The following is a 25,440-nucleotide window of genomic DNA, read 5'->3' as shown; positions in this document are numbered from 1 at the left end:
TCAGTGCTTTCTTCACTTTCTCTTCCACTAAACAAGTATTTCATGTATTCCTTCTCTGATACAACCTTGTGTGACATTGTAGTTTTTGTGCAACAGGAGGGGAACGGTAAAAATCGGTTATGACTTTTCAAGTTTGGCTTTCTCTGAAAATATATACGAAACACTTACAAACCTTCTTCACAACTACAACGCACTATACATAACACACTGTCACTATAATACACATAAGGTATGGACAATGCAGTACTAGAAAATGTGAAATAAGATGGCCGGCTAAGCGTTCAAACACCCTACTAGGCTGACTGCTGGGCTGAGCTAAAAATAGGCCGCTTGCCCCTGTGATAAGCTCCCGGGTGGTGCCATATATTTCCCTTAGACCTGGGCACCCTCACCTTTGACTCACCAAAATTTAACGCAAGTTCATTCACAGGAAAAGTTTCTAGGATCATTTATAGAAAATTTGCGCCTTGTTGCATCATGGGTTACGCTTCAGATTGCAAGGATTATGACTCACATTGAGTCATCATGCACGAAAGGGTTAATCTCCAATCCAATCAGTTCTACTGTTGAGGGTATATCTATTTTTTTTTTTTCCTATTAATCTCCAATGCAATCAGTTCTACTTGTGAGGGTATATCTATTTTATTTCTTTGACTGATATATTTTTCATTGTTAAGATTATAAATCCTTCTCCCTTTCTTAAATTTCTGTCTCTTCTCCATATATTGTATTCCTCTGAGTTTAGGGTATCGTTTGATATCTTTGGGGTTAATTTCGTTTCAGTTAGGCAATTAATATGTAGTTCCTTTTCTTTAGTATAGTCTTCTGTCTAATAATTTTGACGTCATTCCATCGATACTTGAGTATAGCAAGTTAATCATCTTGGTTACTTACTTGCCATAATTTGAGTTTATTCCCTGTTGGTTATGTACCACTTTCGTACCTGCAATCCAATTACAGTACTTTGTATTAGATATGGACTCCTCTCTCCCTCTGATATTCCCTCATTCTTTGTTTCTGCCTCCTTCCTCTTCTCCTTTAGTCTTCCCAATTACTCTTGAGTCTGGCATCTTTTTATCCATACTTTTTAAAATTCCTCTTTCTCCATGAGTTTGTTTGCATTTTTTAGTATTTCCTCCACAGTGTTCACACTCTGGAATGCTACTTTTAGGGGGCTTGTCTTATTTCTCTCATATTTCCCCAGCATTTTGTGTCCCTCTATATCTTTATCACAGATTTCTTCTGATATTTTCTTCATTATGCTCATTATATTTGACATCTTTTTGTCTCTAGAAATTTTCTTTTTTTTATTTCTTCATATATACCAAGGATTACTATAGATTTGTTGATGTCTGCTGCATCTTTGGCCAATTTTGGTTGTTTTATATTATTTATTTTCACTTCCTTTCTAATGCTTTTTTCTTTGACTCTTGTTTTTAAGTCTTTCCTTACTTTCTCCATCTCAACATACATAGTTTCCACATCATCATTGTAACTTTACATCACTTCGTTCACCTGGGTCATCTTCTCTTCAATATCACTGCTTTGGTCTATCAGACTGCTTGCTTGCCTGATTGTCTCTGTATCATTTCTGTACTCCTCCATAATACTCTCATTGTTGACAACTGTACTTGCCATTTCATTAATTTTCCTTCTAAGTGAACCCACCTCAATTAACGGCTCATCTATTGTGTCTTTTTTGTTTAATTCCATTATTATTTTTTCTTTTACTTCCTTCTGCCTGCGCAGTTGCTTCTTAATTTCATCCATTTCACTCTGAAAAGCCTTCTCCAGTTTGTTCACCCTATCTACCAGTTTGTTATTTGTTTCCATTTCAACCAGTTCCTCATAGAAATCAACATCCTGTTTTCTACCTTTATCCATTTTCTTAACTCCTTCCACATTCACTTTTCTAAAGATGGTGCTCATTTTGTGGTATTACTGTACTGAGAAAAATTGTACTTACAAGTATGCATCTCCTTGCTACTTGCCCACGATAGACGAAACAGTTGATGAAGCTTGGTCAGCGCATTCCTATTTGGCTGTATTCTGTTATTTGGACAACACTTTGCTTATACTTGCTCTGCTATATTAGAATGCTGTTTAGTTTAACATAGTATAGAGCTTGACTCATATAAAGATAATATTTAGGTGTGGCCAATGGTGGCCAGCGCGGAGCTGGGAGATAGTCGTGTTGCCTCAGACGCTGCCTGTGTGTGTGTGTGTGTGTGTGTGTGTGCTTAGCAATGTTGGGCTAAAGTTCCTATAATCAATCTGCTGAGTTATGGAGGATGCATTCTACATTTACCGAAAGTGAACTGAGGTTGCTGCAGGAAAAATAGGCTAAAATATTAATTTAACCACGGACTCAAGGGTATTATTTTGCAATGAGATTATTCCAATATATATATTGATTATTAAACTCTCATGGTGGCGTTTGCTCTAGTACTACATTCCATCTACCCCTACGATTGTTTTATTCAGCTGGGTGAGTCACACATGTGTGGATGTTAATATCATCACCACTAACATTTCATAAACATAGCAGCTTTACATGCTGCTCGTGGTACTGTCAGACAAATTTATTCAGCTGTGAGTGAATTATGAAAGCCTGATTGTTAAGTAAGGTAAGCTATATACACTTCAACACCAAACCTCCAGTAACAATTAATAAAAAGTATTGCATGTGCTTAGTTACAAAGATACATGGGACATCAAGACCACAGATTCCTTGTCAAGTCTGCTTCCCCCTTGTACCTGTTTGCCTGGCTAACAGTACATTTGGGAGCCTGGATGTAAATTGGCTATTATGTGTCACATTACACGAGGTGGAAACAACAAAACCTCATACTGTGTAAATAACACGTGTGCAGTCATTACCCATCAACCCTCAAGCTTTGTATCCTTCTTTGATCATCTCATCTAACTTGAAGGGCCTCATGTGTCGACCTATGCAAGAACTGGAAATTATTTCGCACTATAGAGCTCTAGCAACTCAAGTACCTGTATAACACATGTACCTCAACCACCTCTTCCAGCACCTTAATTTCGTTGTGGGCTTTTAGGAACCTGCAGGTTCTAGGTACCGGTATGCTGAAAGATACACATATAATTATGGAGGTACACAAGTAGAGAGAGAGAGAGAGAGAGAGAGAGAGAGAGAGAGAGAGAGAGAGAGATTTCACTTTAGTAAATCGTGTAATAAATGGCAGGGACTGGATCTCACCTCTCAACGCAAGGCCCTGGCAGTCCCGGTATACCACACATTCCTTTACCATGTCTTTGAGGACATGGATTTCACCGTGGGCTACACTTATGGGTTCTACTGCTTCGCTATGGCCAAACCCAAGCTTGTCACCAACTGGCTCAACCTTTACAATCCACTCACAGGGGGAGTCTGGGTCGCTACTTTGATCGCCTTGCTTACATTGCCAGTCTTCTTATATATAGTAAGTTAATATTATCTTTGCGGTAGTAATGTCAGTATTAGACTGTGGCTATTTTAAGTAACATCTAATTTAAGTAAACCCATTTACTTGGTTAATTAATTATTTAGTATTGTAACATTCTTATGTCTACACAGCACAGTATGGAGACTTAATGTATTTACTCAGTTAATTTGTATTTGCTTTTCTCTCCTCCAAATACTTTTCACCTTGTTGACATTCTTATATTTCTTTGCAAATCTACTTCATACTTGGCACAGGGCATTTACGGTACTTGGGTCATTACCCCAGACCCAATATATATATATGCCCACCTAGCAAGGTGATTATTTAACTGCCTGGATATGTGTGTGTGCGTATGTGTGTGTCTGTTACAGAAAATATCCCAAAATCAAGGGAGTAAATTGTATCCAAAAATTTTGTGCAATATCGCGGGAAACGTGGGTTGAACTGATAACTGTAGATCGTGAAGTTGCAATGATATGCCTCCAAATCCTAGAGGATTACCGATCTAGTTCTTTTTTTTTAACACAAATGCAAAGAGTCAGTGAAACGTTGTGGACGAAATCAGTAGACTTTTTTGTTCGATTTTGCCATTTTATTCTGTTGTCCGCCTTGTCAGGTGTTTATGTAATCGCCTGCTTCTGTATGTCTCTTTCTGTTACCGAAATATCTCCAAAAGCAATTGGACAAATCGTATCCAGACTTTGTCGGCAATATCCTGTGATATCAAGCTTGAACTGATTAGCTTTGTCGAAGCTCAAATTACATGCCTTCGATTGCCAGATGATTGCTAATCTACTTATTTTTTTAAGTGATGGTGGGCGATACGACATTATGGGTGAATGTTTTGGTGGTCGTTATTTCTGTTATCCTTATATTTTAAACTTTTAAAAGTATTTTTTGGGTCAAGGGTAACTCTGTGTCAATACATGAATTGGGTGATCCTGTGCTTTTTATATTCACCAACCACCGTAACTATTTGTTCAGATGAATATGAGTTTTATGCAGCCAAGCCGTGTAGAGACCATTTTGCATTCCTTTTCGATGTTGGCAGTCTTTATTTTTTATTTTTTTATTTTTATTTTATTTTTTTTTTAGTCTGGATACCTCTGGATTACTTAGTGCTCACTCATGCTCTTGCTGCTTCTTTTTTTTTTTTCCCCCACGTAAAATCATTATTCTTCAGAAACTAAACACATACTAGTTCTAATTTAACGTTTTATATGCTTCTCATGCATCTTCAAAATCTAAAGCTCTTTACCAGCTGGCAATGTCGTTATCACCTAGTTCTTCTCTTGTTAATGCTAATGTTAGCTCTCATTTGCAAAGTTAATTTTTGACAAGTGATTCAGATTTAATAGAGCCAACATTGGATAGAAAGCCATCAAAAACAAAAAACAAGTAAATTGGGTGAAAAAAAAAAAAAAAAAAGCTGGATTTAAGCTCTATCGGCTGTGATGCCAGTGTTCAGGCCTTCAGAGATTTTTACACGTAATTTGATCATTTACATTTTGTTTTTCCATTTTACATGGGTAGGTAGGGGAGCCCATCATCCACCCAGGGGCGTCATTTGGAGGAGGGGGGTCGCGAAGAGTTTTCGTCCCCCCCAAGCTTTCTGAGGGGGCCTTCAAATCAAGTACAATTAATGAAAAAAAAAATACGGTTAACACGGTGAAATTAAAAATAATTTGTATTTAGCCTCAATACGTTTTGAGTGAAATATATCGTGTGTGTGTGTGTGTGTAATAATCACAATAATTTACTAGGTATATTAAAGGATGTCAATGTAAATATGTTCCTAGCCCGCTGTTCGGTTACAGTAACTTCAGCGTCAAGCTGCCTTTTTTATTGTATTCTGGCTATCATTAAAAGTTTTCATTCATCTTAGGATGTACGTACCTGTCTTTTCGTGGACATAATGAGGGTGGTGAGCCATTGAATTCAGGAAATTTTGTATCATTTCTTCACCTAATTGCTGAATCAAATCCCTCTCTAAAACAAAAGTTACATCGACAATATGGCCATCACACAAGTCCTCAATACCAGAATGAGTTGATAACAGTTGTTGGAAGAACATATCAAAGACACAACTTGTGCTGAAGTACCAAAAACCAAGTACTTTCAGTTATGATTGATAAAACGAAAGACTTGTCAAAAAAAAAAAAAAAAAAAAAAAAAAAGGCTATTCTTGTGCTGTACTGCACTTTTGTGAGGGTATTGTGAAGGAACGTGCCATTGGAACCTATCACATGGAAAAGGTTGATGCTGCAAGTTTACCTGATTTTATATATAAGGAGATAAAACAATCTGGTTTAATTTGGTCTAACTGTGCGGCTCAGTGATATGATGATGCTAGTGTAATGAGTGGATGCTCTAGCGGGATTAAAGCAAGACTAAGGTATAAAATTCACCAAGCAGTATACATACATTGCCATGCACACAGGCTGAATTTAGTACTGGGCTACTGCATAAAGAATACCAGTGGCCTCTCTTCTTCTTTTTTTTTTTTTTCAGTTATTAACACACCTTACACATTTATTACTAACAGTAACACAAGGAACCAACTTTTCACAAGGGCAAAGAAAACAGATCTTCAGGTTTTCACACCAAAAAGACCTGCTATAATTACATGTTCTTACTATTGTAGGTCAGTATCAAAGGTTAAGCTTTGCTATGGGAGATTGCTATCAGTGCTTCATTCAGTTTCAGAGGGTTCTGATTCAGAAGCTGCAGCAGAAGGAATTGGACCGTACAAAAAGTTAGAGTCTTTCAGGTTCGTATTGGATCTACATATTATTGAACAAGTCCTTAGAGTTATCAATAGTTTGTCAGTTCAGTTTCAAGCAAAGGAAGCCTTACTATATGAAGCTTGCTCTCTCATACAGTCAACTATTAAAGAATTGCAGGTCCTGAGAACTGACGAGGCTTTCTCTGATATTTTTGACAGAGCTAAAATTTTGCTTCAACATATGTGATTGATACCAACTTGGAAAATTCAAATCAGTTGGGCATACCTAAGAGAATTCAGAAGGTATCATCAAGACTAAAGAGCTTAACTGATTCAGCGGTAGGAAGAAGTGAGGTGAATACTTGTATTGCTCCAAAGACTAAAATCAAAAGAACCTATTTTGATACATTAGACAGATTTCTCACAGAGCTTGGTATTCTCATCACACAAAAATGCCCTAATAGAAGCAGTGATTGCACTCGACTGCAATTCCAAAGACTTTCTAGAATATGAGAAGCTTTCTATTATAATACAGTCTTACAAATTCTTTTCGTTTCCTAAATATCTGTTGCAGAAAGACATTTTCTAAGTAAGAGTAATACACCAAAGAATCTGTTTGAATTATATGATGAACTCAAACCATTAGATTGTGCTTATTCAGAAATAGTGAAAATTATCAAAATTTATATCACCCTTCTAGAAACTACTGCAGACAATGAACGACTTTTTTCAGTACTTATCTTAGTCAAGACATATCTAAGAACCTCAGTGAGAATTGATCTCTTAGTGACGTGCTACTTATGGCCTCAGAAAAAGGAACTTGTTAAAAATCTAAATTTTAACACCCTGGTTGATATCTTTGCAAGCAGAGATCACGGAGATAGCCACTGTTGCAGTAGTTTATTCATTTTTCAATCCAATAAATATACGTAGTTTAGTTTTCAATTTCCTCTAATGAATTCTGAAATTAATATACAATTCTTACCTGAGCCTCTTCCAAATTTAAAAACCATCATTTTGTTTCTCCCACCTCTTAGTGTAGAGCTTACTTTTTCACATTATATGGTTCATGGTATTTTTTGGGCTAGTAACCTAAAAACTTTCCATTTTTAATTCATACTCAAGTTTACAACTTTTCATTCTCAGTTTTATATTCATTATCTTTTCATTAGGCTATGAAAATGAAGTCAGTTTAAGCTTTCACCAGTACAAATATTATAAATGCTATTTGGTCTATTATCCAAGGTCATTAGCATATAATACAATGATATGTACTTTACCATGCGCTTTAAATTACATATTCAACTTCACACAGAAATGGTGCCAATGCTAGAATATCCACTAGTGTGTGTCAGGAAGTAATTGGTTTAAGTAATAATTTTATACAGTATATATATATATATATATATATATATATATATATATATATATATATATATATATATATATATATATATATATACAGTAGATAGATAGATGGATAGATTTGTTTACTGTTTTAGTTCCCTGACCATTGCTTTGCATATGGCTTCAAAATGCTCGCTCGCACCTCACCCATGTGGGGAGGTGGGAATAGGGAGGGGGGGGGCGGGGCTCCTAAGTAGCCTATGCCCCCTGCAAGGAAAATTAAAATGACGCCTCTGAATCCACCGACTTAGTGTAATGGTTCTCTGTTTATTGGGTAGCTCTACATTGAGTGGCAAGCCAAATGTTTTCCTGTAAATCAGGAATGCATTTACAGTGCTGGGTGGTAACCTTATAACCAACCAACACGTGTTCCTTACGTAACAACAAGTGGTTTTACGGAAGGTTAGTGCCCCTCCGCGGAAAACAACTAACTATAAATACGAACAAGAAACGCTGGACCAGGACTGACCAAAAGGTGACGACTAAGGGCCGAACAAGGGACATGGTATGGATTGCGACATGGAATGTAAGGGGTGCAAATGCTGAGGTGAGAGAGAGATTATCCAGGTGCTTGAGAGTGCAAAAGTGGATGTATGTGGATTAACTGAAACCAAATGAAGTGAGAGTATGATAGAATGGGAGTATGGATGGGGTTTATGCGCGTGAGTAGGTGAAAATGAGAAGGCAATAGAAGGAGTGTGTGTTGTTGTAACAGATGCAAGGAGAGTATGGATCAGTTTGCTCAAGGATTGTGTAGGTATGATTGAAAGCTGCACTACAAATGTCGGCGATCGTGTGCGTGTATGCATCAATGCAACATCATGCAAGCAGGATGAGAGAAGAGTTCTGGACAAATGTGGAAGCATTCATGGAATAGTTTCAAAGGAATGAGAGAATGTTTTTGATTGGAGATATGAAAGGAAAAGTAGGGATTGCGAAGGTGGATGGAGTAGTTGGTGAGTGGGAAAGTGCTTTAGTAGACATTTGTGCCGGAAGGGGGTTGGTGATAGCCAATAACCTCTTCAGACACAAAATGATCCACAGGTATATGTGGCTAGTGATAAGAAGGGTGAGTAGTGAACTGAGTAAACGGAAGGCAATGATCGATTATGTGTGTGTGGATGATAGGATAAGAGGGTGTATAATGGATGCAAAGCATATAGAGGTTGGAGTGGAATTTCTGACAATCACTTCATGGTGGCGAGAATCAAGGTCCAAATGAAATGGAGAAATAGAAGAAGGGAAGGACAGGAGGAAGAAGTTCTTACAAGGAGAGTGGAAAGATTGCAAGAGGATGGGAAAAAAAAGCAAAATATAAGAAAGAAGAGGAGGAGCGATTGGGTAAATATGGATTGGAGACAATGGGGGAGCTGTAAGTTGTGTGCAAGATAATTATAGAAGAAATTTGTGCTGCATGTGAGGTGGTGTGTGGGGTGAAGAGAAGGCAAAAGGGGGTGCAGGGAACAGCATGGTAGAATGAAGAGGTGAGACATGCTGAGGCACAAGAGAAGAAAGCATATAGTGAGTGGATATGAAACAGGGGAGTGGAAGAAGTTGAGAGACGGAAGAGTTATATGTAGAGAGGAAGCAAGAGGTGAAAAGATTAGTAAGAGAGAGTAAGAAGAGAGTGGTTGAGAAATTTGGAAGAAGTTTCAATGTAAAGTTGAGGGAATGTAAGAAAATGTTCTGGAAAGAGGTAAAGAGAGTTATACATGGTGTGAAAGAAGTTAGTAAGGGAGTAAAAGATAAAAATGGTAGATTCGTAGAGGAGAAGGGAGAAAAAGTGAGCAGATGGAGAGAACACTTTAAGGAATTGTTGAACATAGAGAATGTAAATAATGCAAATATAAGTGGCTGGGGACTGGCTGGGTGACGAAGGTATGTGAGAAGATAGGAAGAAATCAGTACAATGGGAGTTGAGGAATCAATGAAGAAAGTCAAACTGAGGAAAGCCCCAGGAATTGATGGGGTGTTTGGTGAAATGCTGAAACATGGGTAGAGATAGTGGTAGAGTAGATGTGGAAGATGTGCAGATTGGCCTGGGTGGAAGGCAGAGTTTCCGGCGATTGGAAGTCAGGTATAATTATTCCCCTGTACAAAGGAAAAGGGGAAAAAGAAGTATGTGGTAATCATAGGGGCCTTTGTCTTCTTAGTGTAATAGGAAAAGTATATGGTAGGATACTTTATGACAGGGAAAAAACAGAGGAATTAGTTGGAGAAGAAAAGGGAGGTTTTGCAAGGGAAGAGGTTGTGCAGTTTTGATATTCGTTCTTAGGCTTTTAGTGGATAAGATTCCAGAGAAGGGAAATAAGTTGTATGTGGCCTTCATGGATTTGGAGAAAGCATTATGATAGGGTGGACAGGCAAGGATTTTGGAAAGTATTAAGAATATATGGAGTAAATGGGAAGTTGTTGAACGCTGTGAAGAGTATGTATGAGGGTGCTAAGGCTGCAGCGCTTGTGGATAGTGAACTAACTGAATTTTTCTATTTGAAGGTTGGATTGAAACAGGGCTGAGTCATGTCTCAATGGTTGTTCAATTTGTAAATAAATAGGGTGTTAAAAGAGACACAAGGTATGGCAGTGGATGTTGGAAGGGCCCTAATGTGAGAGGACAGTGTTTGGAAACTGTCTGTACTGTTGTTTGGATATGATACAGTGTTTTTAAGTGAAGAAAAGGGTAGCTGCAAGGCTTGATGGATGAGTTTGGGAGAGTGTGTAGGAAACGGAATCTAAAGGTAATGTATGGAAGAGTAAAGTTATGGTCTTCGAGAAAAATGAAGTCAGTGAATGTACAGAGAGGTTGTATGAGAAGGAAATGGAAAATATGAGTGCATTTAAGTACGTGGGTAGTGTGATGAGTAAGGATGGAAGTTTAGAGGGTGAAGTGCTTGAAAGGGTACAACAAGGAAGATAGGTTGGTGGTTCCTTGAAAACAGTGATAAGAAACAGGGAAGTGAGCATTGAAGTGAAGAAGTTACTACATGACAGTACTGTGATACCAACTCTAACGTACGGAAGTGAAGCTTCGACCTTGTGTGCATCAGCACTGTATTAAATGGCAAATTTCTTTTGACAGCTGAGTCAGTCTCCTACTTATTGAAAGTATTTACGTGAAGGTGAAATATCCGTCAGAAACGAGCCATTATTATACTGTTATGCCCCTCTTCTATAGCACCAAAGTTGGAGATGGACTGCAACTCAGTCCCTACCACACATTAAATTTTATTAAAAACTTCTTATTCACAACCAGAGGTATATGGACTGAGGTCCCCTCAAACATACTTTATTAAATCAGTTTGTTCAAAAGAATGAATTGTGCCATTGCCAATATTTTATAATTTCGTAATGTATCGGTTATCAGATTTGAACTTTCCCTTAAACATTCATTTTACACAAAAAATTCAACAATAAAAAATGTAGGTGTTGAAATACAGAAGACTCAAGAAAATTTCCACAGGTCCTAGTCCCAAATTTGCCTTACTACTGAAAAGCATCTTTCATATAGGCCCCCCTTTTTTTTTTTTTTTTTAATTCTGTGGGTGAATTGTCTGAAAGGTTGATTATTCCATTGTTTTCATCTTAAATAGCATATTAATTGTGGTTTACCCTTAGATCATGCGTATTGTGGTCCAGTTTGAGGAAGCTAGAAGCCTGTCTGGAGTGGACTGTGCAAACACTGTGTTCGTACTCTTGCTGGACCAGTGTGTGCTGGAAACTTTGCCAAGACAAGACTCACCCAGGACACTAATTCTGACCTGGATGGTGGTGACATTCATTCTTGGTGCTGGCTATCGAGGGTCACTTATCGCCTCCCTCACCTTGCCCAAATACCCGCCACGAGTAGAGACGATAGAAGATTTGGTAAACACAGTCGATAAGTAAGTGTAGCGTATTATTTTCCTAAGAGAGTTTCATCAGCATCCACACCTGACTCCCATTTTTGTTGGCACTCTTGGGTTCCAATAACTTACTGTCTGTGTGAAATAAAATTCTATTCCCAGACAAAAATATCAGTGGGGTGGGTGTGCTGGATAAGGTGCTAAAACAAGACCCACTTGGGTTACTAATGTTGTTCTGGATGGTAGTGACATTGGCTCTTGGTGTTCTCGCTGCTGAAGGTCATTAATCTCCTCTGCCACGCCCTCTAAATATCGATCCCTTCCCCCCCTCCCCACACACACGGGTATAGAACACAGAGGAATTAGTAAGAATTGTTGGTAGGTAAGTTTAGTATTTAATTTGACTAATAACATTTTATCATGGTCCTATTACAGGCCCCATTTCTATTTGCTCTCTCAGGGTCTTATGTGCTACTGTCAGCTGAGAGTAATGTCAGTGAGATGAATGTGACTGATACGGTGCCAAGACGAGTCTCATTAGCGACACGACTGTAGATGGTGGTAATCTTCATGCTGCTGGGTTGCTTATCGCTCTACCAAAGCAAACGCCACAGATAGGGTGATAGAGAATTTGGTTTATATTGTATATGAGCATGTTACAGATTTTTGCTTATACCTTACCTTACCCTACCCAGTTACACTAATAAGCTAAACACTCTCAGCATCCTGTGACTCACACTCAGCTGATTAAAATCGCATGACGTTAGGTGGAAAACAATAGAACTCAGACATGAGCTGTCCCTACCACAAGTGACTTAACAGGATATGTGAACCTCATAAAGTGTCACACTAACTACAAATAAAAACGAGTTTTTTTTTCTCTACCTCATCTAGACGCAAACCAGGTAGAATGCAACCTGAAATGGTCCTTTTCTTGCACCATCCTCTTGATGTGAGTTATGGCAGACATGCTTAGATGTATATGACTGCATTGCCGAGAAGTGAAGCTTCCCCCATATGTCAGTGCCACTGAGTGAAGGCACCCCTCTCCAGCACTAGTGAACTGGGGAGACAAGAATAACCTTTCCAGCACAGGACATGTTATCTTATGACTGTTTTATCCAACTTACGGGAGGTTTCTCATGGTACAGGAGTGGGCAAAGAGAATGAGAAACAAACCTTACTGGCTGATGTTGGCCTGCACACTGTTACCCACTCAGGACCGGATTTACCAATAGTCCAAGAAGGCCATTGGCCTAGGGCCCACGGGTATTCCACTGAAATTAATTTGTTGTGCAGTGTGCCAGCGAATAACCTTGTTTAAGTGTACACCGAGTACTTCATTATATAATATATTCACAACCATAAGGGCCGCTGTACAATAAGTATGGTGCCCGGAGTATGGGGCCCCTGTAAAATAATTTGGGGGCCCACTGGTGAGTTTGGCCTGGGACCCACAAGTAATTAAATCCGGCCCTGTACCTCCTTTCTTACTACGGAGGGTTACCCTTAATCTCATTCATGAAACGGAGTCAAAAAATATTTTAAGTGATGTGATATGATCCAGTGGGTTAAGAAGCTGCAACCGGATATGACCCATTAGGGTCTGAGGGTCATATTCTACAGTATGTGGCGTCAAACACTTCTTCCTGGCCGATTTATATTGCTCATTAGCATCGTTTTTCCTCTTTCATGCTATTTATGTATTTCTGGTATGGACATCGTTAAGATCAGTGGCATACAAGAGGATAACGATACGTAATAATTATGGATGATAAATTTACAAAATCGATAATGTAACTTTAAATATTACATTCAGTCCAAGAGATGGGATTTATTTCCCACATTATTTACTGGAGGCGAGATACTTGTCACTTCCACCTTCTCTATCTGGACTCAAGTGGCCTACTCCTGGGTCGGCAGTTGTAGAAGGATCAGTAGTGGTTAAAGGAATAGAAAGTTGGAAAAATATATGAATTTCTTCATTTCCCGCTCAAACACTTATAAGAACACTACTTCTTTTAAGGACTAGTAAATGAGTCTGTTGTAATCTGAAATACTTGTTCAATGGAAAATTGGAAATTCTCAGAGAGAGAGAGATAATATATTTAGCAATCGTGACTTGTTTAAGTCAGTAAAGTGTTTTTCATCTTCCTAACTATACTTCCATTTCTATAAATGGTGTAGGTAGGATTCAGACATAGGAAGAGGAATAACATGTGTTCGGAAAACTATCATTGTTGCGCAGGGTGAAAGTGTTCCTTACTTTTATTTACTTATTATTCAAGCCTTCAAAATCTTTAGTGCCTTGTGCAAATCACAAAGTGGATTGGAAATCCTATATATTTTACTGTCATTTTCAGACCGCCTGTGGTTATTAGCGTCAGTCTGTATCCCACATTTCTGACATTAGTCAGCAACCATATCCCAAGGCAAAGTTTAGTCCATTTTCCCCACATGTTTAGAAATTGCCATAAAAAATATAGAGACTGAATTCAGCTCACTGGTTGTGTATAAATATACGATTATTAGTTTTACTCCACAGGCGGCACGATTCGCATGAAAATCCTTCACTTAATTAACCCTTTCATGACTTTGACATCTCTGTTATTTCAGCCAAAGCAACACGATAATGTTCAGCTGCGAATGAGTCATATTAAACTGGGAGTGGGTCAGCTCTAGTACCCTGTTCCATGTAACACCAAATAATTTTATTGAGCTAGGTGTGAGACATAGGAGCATGAATGTGTACAGTAAGTAATCCTATTTATTTTACTGGTAGTTTATTTAACCTCTGTGCGTGATGATGCGTTTGTCGTCAATTGGGCATTTGGGCGTGTCTGCGACTATACTCGATGATGCGTTTGTCTTCATAAAACCATAAAACCCTTCGTCAGAGAAAAAGTTTTCTGCTGATCGGCGTCATTTTTGAACGCATCATAGTTCCCGCGCCTCTCATCAAAAGTAATGACTTGACAACCTCGTGTCCTGAGAAGTGCGACAGCCCAGCCAAGTTGATTAGTTCCGCATCAGCTGTCGAGGGAGAAGGTAGTGCACGGCTGGGCATTTAAACCATACTGTATTTACCCCATCGCGGGACGCGCATCATATTCCACTATACCAATAGTGCTTGTGTTTACTTTTTGGGCACTATTGTGTTTAGATTTGGTGTTTGCAATAGGGAATTTGGTTTTGGTGAATCATTCCTAGCCATTAGAAGCTATTGGCCCAACAAAGATTGTGCTAGGCCTACCCTGTTTTTCGGTGTGTCCCAACAACTATACTCCCTCTACCCTGCACCCAATGTGAGTATTCAACCATTGAATAACAGTGACAATGAATCAGGTGAATATAGTGTGCAATAGCTAGTGAGGAAGGACATGGTGAAACGTTTAGCAAAGGGAGGCAGGAAACCGCCTGACGACACGGCGTTGTCATTAATGGAATATTTGCCAAGGTGTTGATGAAGTCCTTGTTTTATGGTGATATATGGTGGATAGTGTTATTGTGCAATAGATAGGAGTATAGGGCAACAAGTGTACGTGATGAAATATTGGCTAGGGCAGGACTCATGTACGCTTTACGGCCACGGCACGCCATTGTCAGGAGGGGACAAAATAGAGAAGGTTTAAAGGGATATTTGATTTTATCATATTGTTATATTTATTCTGTATGCTTTCTGTGTGAAATAAAGCATAAGTGTTATCGATATTTTTATCGTATGCTTGTGTGGATGAACGTAAACACTGCACCACATGCTCGTCGGAAAATATCATCTACAATACCTTAGGTATCGCAGATGTGACATACAGAGCATGTTCAGGTTCTGTTGTGGTGAAATATACTGAGTCTCATAAAATGATGGATTTGATTAAGTGTATTGTGAAATAAAATCGTAAACACTGCAGCATCTTCAGGTAAGGGAAACATCATCTGGTACACCTTAGTGGACAGGTAAGGGCCACGTACTTGTACTTGTTGTGGTGTAATATACTGTTTATCTCATATATTGATAGATTTGGTTTTGCCTTATGTGAAAGACCGTAAATGACTGACCCAATTGCTCGTAGGAAAGAGTGCCTCTCGTACATCTAAGTTAGTACAAAGGTAGCGACATGCAACGCGAGGTTAGGAACATGTGCATTTACATTTTAATTGCTGAAATATACTATGTATCTCATACAATAACATATTTTGTTATTTGTTTATGTTAAAACAAAGTGAAAGTGAACCACGTGCTCCTCTAAAAATCATCAGCTACACCTTACCAGCCAGGTATGGGCCGCATATTTGACCTACGTAGGACATTCATTTACATTTTATTGGTGAAATATACTGTGTATCTCATATATTGATAGATTAGGCTACATATTATGTGGAAATAACGTGAAAGACTGAGCCACGTGCTCGTAATGAAGTGTGTGTGTCGTACACCTGAATTAGCACAAAGGTAGCGAAATGCAACGTGAGATACGTAATTGTAGATGGTGTGATATACTGTGTATCTCATACAGTGATATACTTTATTTTTATATGTGAAAAGAAAGTGAAAGTGAACCACGTGATCCTCCAGAAATCATCGTCTGCTACACCTTTCTGGCCAGGTATGGGCCAGGTAATTGACCTGCGTAGGACGTGCATTTACATTTTATTGGTGAAATATACTGTGTATCTCATATACTGATAGATTAGGCTACGTATTATGTGGAAATAACATGACAGACTGAGCCATGTGCTCGTAATGAAGTGTGTGTGTCGTACACCTGAGCTAGCACAAAGGTAGCGAAATACAACGCGAGGTTAGGAACACATGCATTTACATACATATATATATTTTTTTGGGGGGAGGGTTAAATATATTGTGCATCCAGTGACATATTTGGCTATGTTTTATGTGAAAAGACAGTGAAAAACGGGCCCACGTGCTCGTAATGAAGAGTGTGTGTCGTACACCAGAGCTAGCACAAAGGTAGCGAAATGCAGTGCGAGGTTAGGAACACATGCATTTACATTTTTTTGTTTTTTTGGTGAAATATACTGTACTGTGTATCCCATGTATTGATATATTTGGTTATGTTATATGTGTAAAGACAGTGAAAGACTGACCTACTGCAGTGTGTTCTCGTATGGGAAACACTGTCTGCTACACCTTAGTGCACAGGTAATGGCCTACAGAACATGTCCATTTACATGTTACTGGTCAAATGTACTGTGTATCTCATAAAAATGATAGATTTCGTTATGTGTAATGTGTAAAGAAAATGAAAGAGGTAACCAAGTGCTAGTGTCCCCTACCTGTGCGCTAAGTCAGGTATAGGAGACAATGTTTTTCAAGGATATACACGTATATCATGAACCCTTGCGTTGTGCCAATGTTGAGTCAAGTTCTTCTGGCTGTGAATAAAATATCTTGACTCATACAAAGTGATAGATTGGGTTATGTTTTATGTGTAAAGACAGTGAAAGACTGACCTATTGCAATGTGTTCTCGTAAGGGAAACACCATCTGCTACACCTTAGTGCACAGTGTCACGAATCAGTTCGCGACATTTTCCTTTTGTGAGAAGCCACGAACTATTAGTGGAAAACTCACTGTGTATCGCTCAGCTAACCGTTTCTCCCTCCATTTCGGAGTATACTTTTCAAATCATTCGTCACCGTTTTCAAAAGTGACCGATTTAATGCACGTCACTAAGTGCTGTACTGAGCGATACTATTGTTTTTTATTGTTCGCCCTTGCTCATTCGACCGTTAAAAAAATGCGGCCGAGTGCTCCACTTTGTTCCCACGACTTGGTCAGTCTTGTGTTTGCTGTGGCGGAGAAAGGTTCTGTGCTCAGAAGTGGAGAGGTCAGCTAGCACCCCAAGCTCCATTAGTTCAGTAATCCCAGTACTCCCACCTTAGTGGTGATACATAGCATTCATCGACTGGTATTTCTTTTGTGTATTTCCTAGTTTTAAGAGTTTAGTTAAGGTGTTTTTCCTAGGCGTAAGCATTTAGCTTCTGTGTGAGTGAGCGAGTGCGTCTCATTTAATTTGATTTGAATTGTAATATTAAATTTATTTTTGTAATTAATAAATTTAACAGTTCTATTTCTTGAGCTTGATGTAGAGTAAAATCTTGTTTCATTTCTCCATAATTAAGCTTATTTTCCATACAGCTCCTAGCTTGCATAAACGTTTACTATTCATAACTGGTACTTAGACCAGTCTTGTTGTATTAACTTAAAATCCGTTGTGCCAGGAGTTAAGCATCGGCAAGAACCTGATGTTAGTATTAGTTATTTATTGTCAGGGGTGATGTAACTTTCTCCAGAGGCTAACAGTACAGTAATTCAGCAATTGTGAGTAATTAGTCTCTGCTGTGTACTGTTGAGAAAGTTTATAAATTCTCGTTCTTAGAGAATCTTAGCAAGCCAGCGTAAAGTAATCGTTGCTTGATGTAGCAAGACAATCATTGTCTCTGCTCTTCAATATTATTGAATATTATTATCAAATTAAATAATAATTAACCATTTATATCAAAATTACCCTGATATTATAAAAACCCCGTGACACACAGGTAACAGCCTACGGAACACGTCCATTTATATGTTACTGGTGAAATTTACTGTGTATCTCATGCAAATGATAGATTTGGTTATGTGTAATGTGCAAAGAAAATGAAAGAGGTAACCACGTGCTAGTGGCCCCTACCTGTGCGCTGTCAGGTGTAGATGACAATGTTTTTCAAGGAACTTACACGTATATCATGAACCTTTGCGTTGTGCCGGTATTGAGCCAAGTTCTTGGCTGGCTGTGAATAAAATATCTTCACTCCTTTATTTCAGCTCACACTCCTACCACAACATTGGACAGCCACAGGGTCCACAATCCCTCTGACAGCAATTTATTCTCCAGTTGACTTGCAACGACAGCAGTCTTGTAAAGATGAAACACGAGTTGGCACCACATAAGTGGCATAAGATCCTTAATGAGGTAGAGTCGGGAAGCGACACTGAGAGCAACCGTTCTCGGGTGGAGGAGGTTGAGCTGCCACCATCCAGTCAGAAACTGGAGCTGCCCTACCGCCTTCCATCGCGGGAAACCACACCACCATCATCGGCCGGCTTCACCGGAGAACCCTCCCGACCTCTAGGACCCACCAGTCCCTCTGCTCTGTTCGTCAGCTCTCCAGGCCCCTCTGCCCCCCTTGGCGAGCCAGTGTCACCAGAAGCCGGGCCACCGTTCCTTGTGAGGACTGGTGTTCCCAGAGTCTTATGTCTCGTCCTTGTCCTCGTCCGAGGCGTCCCCTCCCAGACGAGGGCACCATGGTCTGCTGCTTGGACACGGGGGACGTTCAAGGGGTCAGAGGGCAGGCTGAAGGGTGTCGACAGGCCGACCCACTGCCACCACCGCCACCGCTGCTGAAGAGGATCCTGGGTGGAGCAGTGGCCCATTCATACCGAGCCACGGGCCATTCACTGGCTTCCCAGGGATCCGGGTGGATATTTCAACAACTTCCCTGCAGTTCTTCCAGCTCTTTTTCACACGGGAGTTGTTGTCATACCTCATCGTGGAAACAAACCAGTACACCACATTCCTGGGGACTCGGCTGGTTGCCTAGTTCTCCTGCAATGAAGAGGAGATGGCCAAGTTCCTGGCGTTATACCTTTTCATGGGGGTCGTGCACATGCTGACCATCAGGCATTACTGGCGGAGCTCTGAGCTGCACGACTACCCTAGGGTCCGGCGGGCGATGAGTGGAAGGTGCTTCAATGCCATTGAAGCACTTCCATGCCTTCAACTCACTCGCCATTCCCTGGGACAACCAAGATCGGCTCATCTGCGTTTGCAGTCATGGAGTACTCCAACAGTGGTTCCAGTCAGCGTACCTACCCAAGGAGCAGCTCAGCTTGGATGAGGGCTCTCTGGGGTGGAAAGGCCGGGTGTCCTTTCACATCTACAACCCCCGGAAACCCAACAAGTATTCCATCAAGATGTACATGCTGGCTGAGTCGTCCTCAGGCTACATCAGGAACCTCGAGGTCTACACGGGGGTGCAGTGTACCCTCCAGAACACCATGTTGGTCTCATGGAACCGTTGAAGGACCAGACCTATAAGTTGTTCATGGACAACTATTACAATAATTCTGCAGCCCTGTGCGAATGACTCTTCACTGCAGAATTTTACGTGTGTGGGTCCCTATGGCTGCCTAGAGGAGCAACACACCAGCTGCAGGCCACCTCCAGGGCTAAGAGCCTGCCTGAGGGGGGCATGGTGTACAGCCACAAGGACAATGTGCTAGCCCTACTATGGAGACACAGGCGCATTGTGAACAAAGTGTCCACCTTCCACACCGCAGACACCATTCCGAAGAGGGTTTGAGGAAAGTTGCGGGGTAATGATAGGTGGACAACCTCTGTGGAGAAGGTCGTTCACAAGCCCATCGTGGAAGAGTACAACAGGTATATGGGTGGAGTTGATCATTTCGATCAGATGGTCCTGTACTACCCCATCCAACGCCGAACTATCAAGTGGATGAAGAAGATCACATTCTACTTCATCCAAATTGCACTGTTCAACGTGTTTGCCTTGTATAAGAAGTTCAGACGTGTGCAAGTAACTCTTCTGGAATTTGTGGAGCAGATCATCTACGATCTTCTGCATTTCCATGAAAAGGACTGGCCCACATCTGGACACACACTCCACCATGCCCCAGACCTACCTACCTGGCGGCCAGCACCAGCATCACCTGGCACCCAGCAGGGACAACCACCAGTGCCAGGATGGGCCCAGCCACCACCAGCACCAGCAGAGCCTGCAGGAGACCCCACACCAGCACCAACAGAAGCAGGGCCATCACAGGTGCCACCATCACCACCAGCACCACCTGCAGGAGGCCCATCAGGGGTGCCAGGACCACCACCACCTCCAGTTGCTGGTGCGTCAGGAGAACCTGTGCCTGGGCCTGGAGCTCCTGCACGACAGGACCACAGAGCACGAGGGTATCAAAGCAAGCGTCGCCTGGTGATTGACGATAACGTGAGGTTGGATCGCACTCTGGGCCACCACTGGGTGAGGATCCCTGACAAGAAGAGGCTCAGGTGTACCTTGTGCTTCAAGTTGGGGGTGAGGAAGGACACAAGGAACATGTGTCCTGTATGTGATGTGCTGCTTTGCATGGGTGATTGTTTCGACCGGTACCATACCGAGAGATACCTTCACTAGTGGAGCACACACACACACACACACACACACACACACACACACACACACACACACACAGTACAAAACTCCTCACCTCCCAACCGATCTGGTCCTGCAGGAAGATCATCGCCACTGGAGAAGTACGTGATATTCTTCTTCTATTTATCTATTTACCTCTATTTATATCAGTATATTTACATATACATATATATTGTTATTTACCTCAACACAATGACAGGGAGATAAGTACAGTTTCAGTTTCAGTTGTTAGCAACAGGTTTAGTGTTCATGTATGGTTTCTGAGAGGACTAAAAACAAAACAGAAGTGATTATATAAAATAGTTGTTGGTATAAAATAAAGAAAGAGTAGCTAGCAAGCATAAAAGTGTTAGCGCGCTATGGGTAAATAACGTAAGTGAGCACGGCTGACGGCGGGTCAGCGCTCAGCAAAATGTGCCATAGTTTTTTTCATTTTTTTATTAAACTATGAGGCCTAGGATCACCGTTCTTTATTAGGATGAAAGAGAATGAAATTGTGCATAGGATGATGAAATAAAAACATATCGGTGCCAAGAAAAGTTCTTCGCAAACCATCCCTGAATAAAAAAGTTGTTTTCTGTCGAAAATAGATTTTACTTTTTCACTTATTACTTGGAGACCATACCTCGTATCAAACTGGGACCCCCCCCCCATTCGAAAGCTAATAAAATTCTCTTTTGATTGATGGTATAACATGTAGAGATTGGTTAGTAAATATTCGACTTACAATGATGGGAAGTGAAATCTATGATACCGAATGTTTATTTCGAAGGCCCTAACTTATAGATAGTGTGTGTGTGTAATTATTCACTGGGTCGGTCAGGATCACTTGATGGTCGTGATCTTCAGCTTTTTACCCTCCCGGAAGGGAGCTGAGAGCTCATATAGTCCAATCTAAGGGCAAGGCTGTGACCTTCACACACGCACACACCCGTCCCCTTGCTCAAGGGGGACAGTAACCACCCACTTCGTCAGTGAAACTTTTCGCAACCTGAGCAAGGCGCGAACTCCCGTCCATCAGTTGGCAAGTGAGAACGTTACCACTGCACCAGCGAGCGGTGTGTGTGTGTGTGTGTGTGTGTGTGTGTGTGTGTTTTGCTTATCGTGTAGAACAAACATCGACGAATAGGAATATGTAGGTTTTGTGACAAAATAAATATGTTTGGGTGGTTAAAATAAGCCAAGAGTACTCATTTTTGGAGCGCACGGGAGCCGGGGGGGGAAGGGAGAAAAGCCCGCGCATCATAGCCCAGAAAACTTGTGAAACTTATCCCCGTGCAAAGGAGTTAAGAATCCGCAGTTGCATCAGTGCATTCCTTTCCCTGGTGATGACTGGCATACCTGTGGCAGAGCTACATTGACAGGATATGATTATGAATGTATATACAAGTTGGTCTGCATAATTACAAAGTGTATTTGTACTTAGTTATACAATCTAACGCTGCAATATTGTCTCATGTACTTTAAACGTCACGGAGGGAGAAGAAATACTTTGACCAATTTGTTCACATTATCACACATCAACAGCTCTTCCTGTCAGTTCTTTTACTAGTAAGTTGTTCAAACCTTACTTTCTCATGTATTTTCTATACGTATCTCTTGCACCTGAGTTCTCTATTAACAGTTCTACGTATCATTCTGTATTAAAACTTATATGCACAAAACAACCTGCATATTCTTTTTAAATCTTTACTTAATAATGACCATGAACACCAGTGTTCTGGAGTCCCTTCTTGTGTGGACCATTGATATTCCACAAGGTACCTGCACTAATTTCTGACTTGCACAATGTGTGGGGCAAGGTAATGCAAACAAGAGCCGTCATTCACAGATCCTACCCAGGGTTTGTAATTTTAACATTTATGCATATAAACAAATGCACTTGTATATCAAACGTAACCGTGTAACTGTTGCACGCTTTGGAGTGCAGTTTTGAGATAAGAGTTAAATTTATGTAAAAACAAAGTACATTGCTACACCGTTAACCTCACCAGCCTTGAACAGCATTCGTAAAATATATTTTAAATCTTCAGATGATCTTATTCAGTTTAGGAGAGAGTTCTGAAGTAGAAGTGTTAGGTATTGCCCTTCAATAAATCCTTTCTCCTAGATTCGCTTCCTAAGTTGAATCTAATGCTCTGGTGTTAGGAATAAACATAATAAAAAACGTGATGCATTACTATAGATTATAAATATCATTGTCCAAAACCATCTCAACCCTAATTCTACTTACATGATTTATATTCATCATATTATGTCCACTATAGCCTGAATTAAAACTGTAATTTGTTTTTACTGAACACTAAAGCATAAAAAGAGATTAATATTAGATTTTTTTTTTTTTTAACAGCAAATGAATAGAAGAAGAAATACAAATTAAATACTGATATAAATCCATACACCAGGCAGCAGGTGTCTTCAGTTCATAAAAAAAGGAATGATTGAACCCACGGAAACGAAATCCAAATAGAAGCGGGTCAGGGAGAAAATGAATTCTGACGGAAGTTGCGCAGTACGGCAGCGTGACGGTCAAGTTATGAGAGCAACCAAATGCCCGTGTAGCATGAGGAAAGGCGGCACAATTGACGCAATCTCATTTGAGCATTTATCATAAAAGTATCTGGAATATAATGCTAGGGAAACAACATTCCTTTTAACTCGAAAGCCAGGTAGATATTTGCAATGACTGAGGTGTCAGTTTCACTTTTAGCTTCTTTTGAATTTTCTCAAGTTGTTTTAGTGCAACCGCTCCAAATGCTCTCCACAAAAATGTACAATATTCTTGCTGAGAACACACATGGCTTATAAATCATGCCTAACTGCTCGTCAGTGAAGTCACGGATGCTCTTCATTAATAAAAGATTCTCTGAGGTGATTTTAGCATGTGATGTAACATTAAAGGTCACACTGACGGTTGTATTAAGCATAACACCAAGAATTTCAATATTTTTAGAGAAAGGAAAATTGGTTGCAGTAAAGTTAATGTAGAAATCAGGTTAGTGATGAAGGAGTATTAGGGAAAAGGATATAAAGCACCACTTGTGTGTTCCTCTGCAAGTGATGTAACGAGAGTTTAACATTGGAAACTTGCTTCGGTCATGAGAAAATGTTGTGGAATAGACGTATAATTGGCATTGTCTTACTTTATCGCTGAGCAACCGAAAATGAGCTTCAGAATGAATCAAATAACGCCAAGTCAACAAAATTAGGTTCCAATGGCTCAAAGAGCTTAAACCTTAACTAAAACAGAATACTGCAGTTGACCCGAAAACGATAGTTATTACCGACAGTATTTCCAGTCTAAGGCTTCTACGACTTACTCGTTGGCGAATAGAATAGTCTGAAGTTGACTAGAAATTAAATGCCAGCAAAAATGTCAGGAAATCATTTTCAGTGCTGGGTGGTAACCTTATAACCAACCAACACGTTTGCCCTATGTGAAAACAAGTGGGTTGGCGGAGGGTTAGTGCCCCTCTCCGGAAAACAACTAACATAAAATGTGAACATGAAGCCTCAGACCAGGACTGACCAAAAGATGACGACTAAGGACCGAACAAAGGACTTCGTACGGATAGTTACATGGAATGTAAGGGGTGCGAATGATGAGGTGAAAGAGAAAGAGATTGTACAGGTGCTTGAGGGCGCAAAAGTGGAAGTATGTGGATTAAATGAAACGAAATGGAGAGGTGAGAGTGTGAGAGAATGGGAGTATGGATGGGGTATATGTGCAGGAGTAGGTGAGAATGAGAGGGCAAAAGAAGGAGTGTGTATTGTTGTAACAGATGGAAGAAAAACATAAGAGAGTACAGATCAGTTGGTTCAAGGATTGTGTGGGTAAGACTGAAAGTTGGACTACAAATGTGGATGATTATGTGTGTGTATGTCCCAATGCAAGATCGTGTAATCAGAGTGAGAGAAGATTTCTGGACGAATATGGAAGCGTGCTTGGAAGGTTTGAAAGGAATGAGAGAGTGGTCTTGATTGCAGATATGAATGGAAAAGTAGGGAATGTGAAGGTGGATGCAGTATTTGGTGAGTCGGGTGTGCCTGCAGGGGTGGATGAGAATGTCAGTGCCTTAGTGGACATTTGTGCCGGGAGGGGGTTGGTGATAGCTAATGCACTCTTAAGGCACAAAGAGATCCACAGGTATACATGGCGAGTGATGAGAAGGGTCGATGGTGAACTGAATGAACGAAAGGCAATGATTGATTATTGTGTGGGGATGAAAGGATGAGAAGGTGTGTGATGGATGCAAGAGTATATAGAGGTTGGGGGAGTGGACTTTCAGATCACCACTTGGTGGTGATCAAAATGAAAGTAAAAATGAAATGGAAAAATAGAAGAAGGGCAGGGCTGGAGGAAGTAGTTCTTACAAGGAAGGTAGAAAAGTTACAAGAGGATGAAAAAAAGGCAGAATATAAGAGGGAAGTGGAGGAGCGATTGGGTAAGTATAGACTGGAGCAGAAGGGGGACGTGGAACGTGTGTGTAAGATATTCAGTGAAGAAATCTGTGCATGTGAAGTAGTGTGTGGGTTGAACAGAAAACGAAAGGGTATGCATGGAACAGCATGGTGGACTTAAGAGGTGAGAGAGGCTGTGGCACAAAAGAAGAAAGCATATAGTGCGTGGATGAGAAACAGGGGTGTGGAAGAAGTTGAGAGACGGAAGAATTATATGTAGAATGGAAGAGAGAGGTGAAAAGATTAGTGAGTGAAAGAAGAGAGTGGATGAGGAATTTGGAAGGAATTTGAGTGTAAAGTGGTAGGAATGTAAGAAAATGTTCTG

The 25,440-nt window shown here is 40.4% G+C and overlaps 1 protein-coding gene across 1 annotated transcript in view; it reads left to right on the top strand.

The window, feature by feature from the left end:
* The window catches only part of LOC145397115 (ionotropic receptor 21a-like), a 114,301-nt gene that overhangs the window by 37,331 nt on the left and 51,530 nt on the right, over positions 1-25,440 (top strand). Inside the window, exons 7-8 of the mRNA XM_080270316.1 lie at positions 3,213-3,401; positions 11,200-11,465. Of these exons, the coding sequence (XP_080126442.1) occupies positions 3,213-3,401; positions 11,200-11,465 (455 nt within the window). The remainder of the gene's footprint in view (positions 1-3,212; positions 3,402-11,199; positions 11,466-25,440) is intronic.

Source organism: Coenobita brevimanus, chromosome 40 (assembly GCF_032717465.1).
Source record: "Coenobita brevimanus isolate Jiangsu-jjx chromosome 40, ASM3271746v2, whole genome shotgun sequence".
NCBI classification, from domain to species: domain Eukaryota; kingdom Metazoa; phylum Arthropoda; class Malacostraca; order Decapoda; family Coenobitidae; genus Coenobita; species Coenobita brevimanus.
The sequence above is the reverse complement of the archived record's forward strand: the minus strand, read 5'-3'. Positions and strand labels throughout refer to the sequence as shown.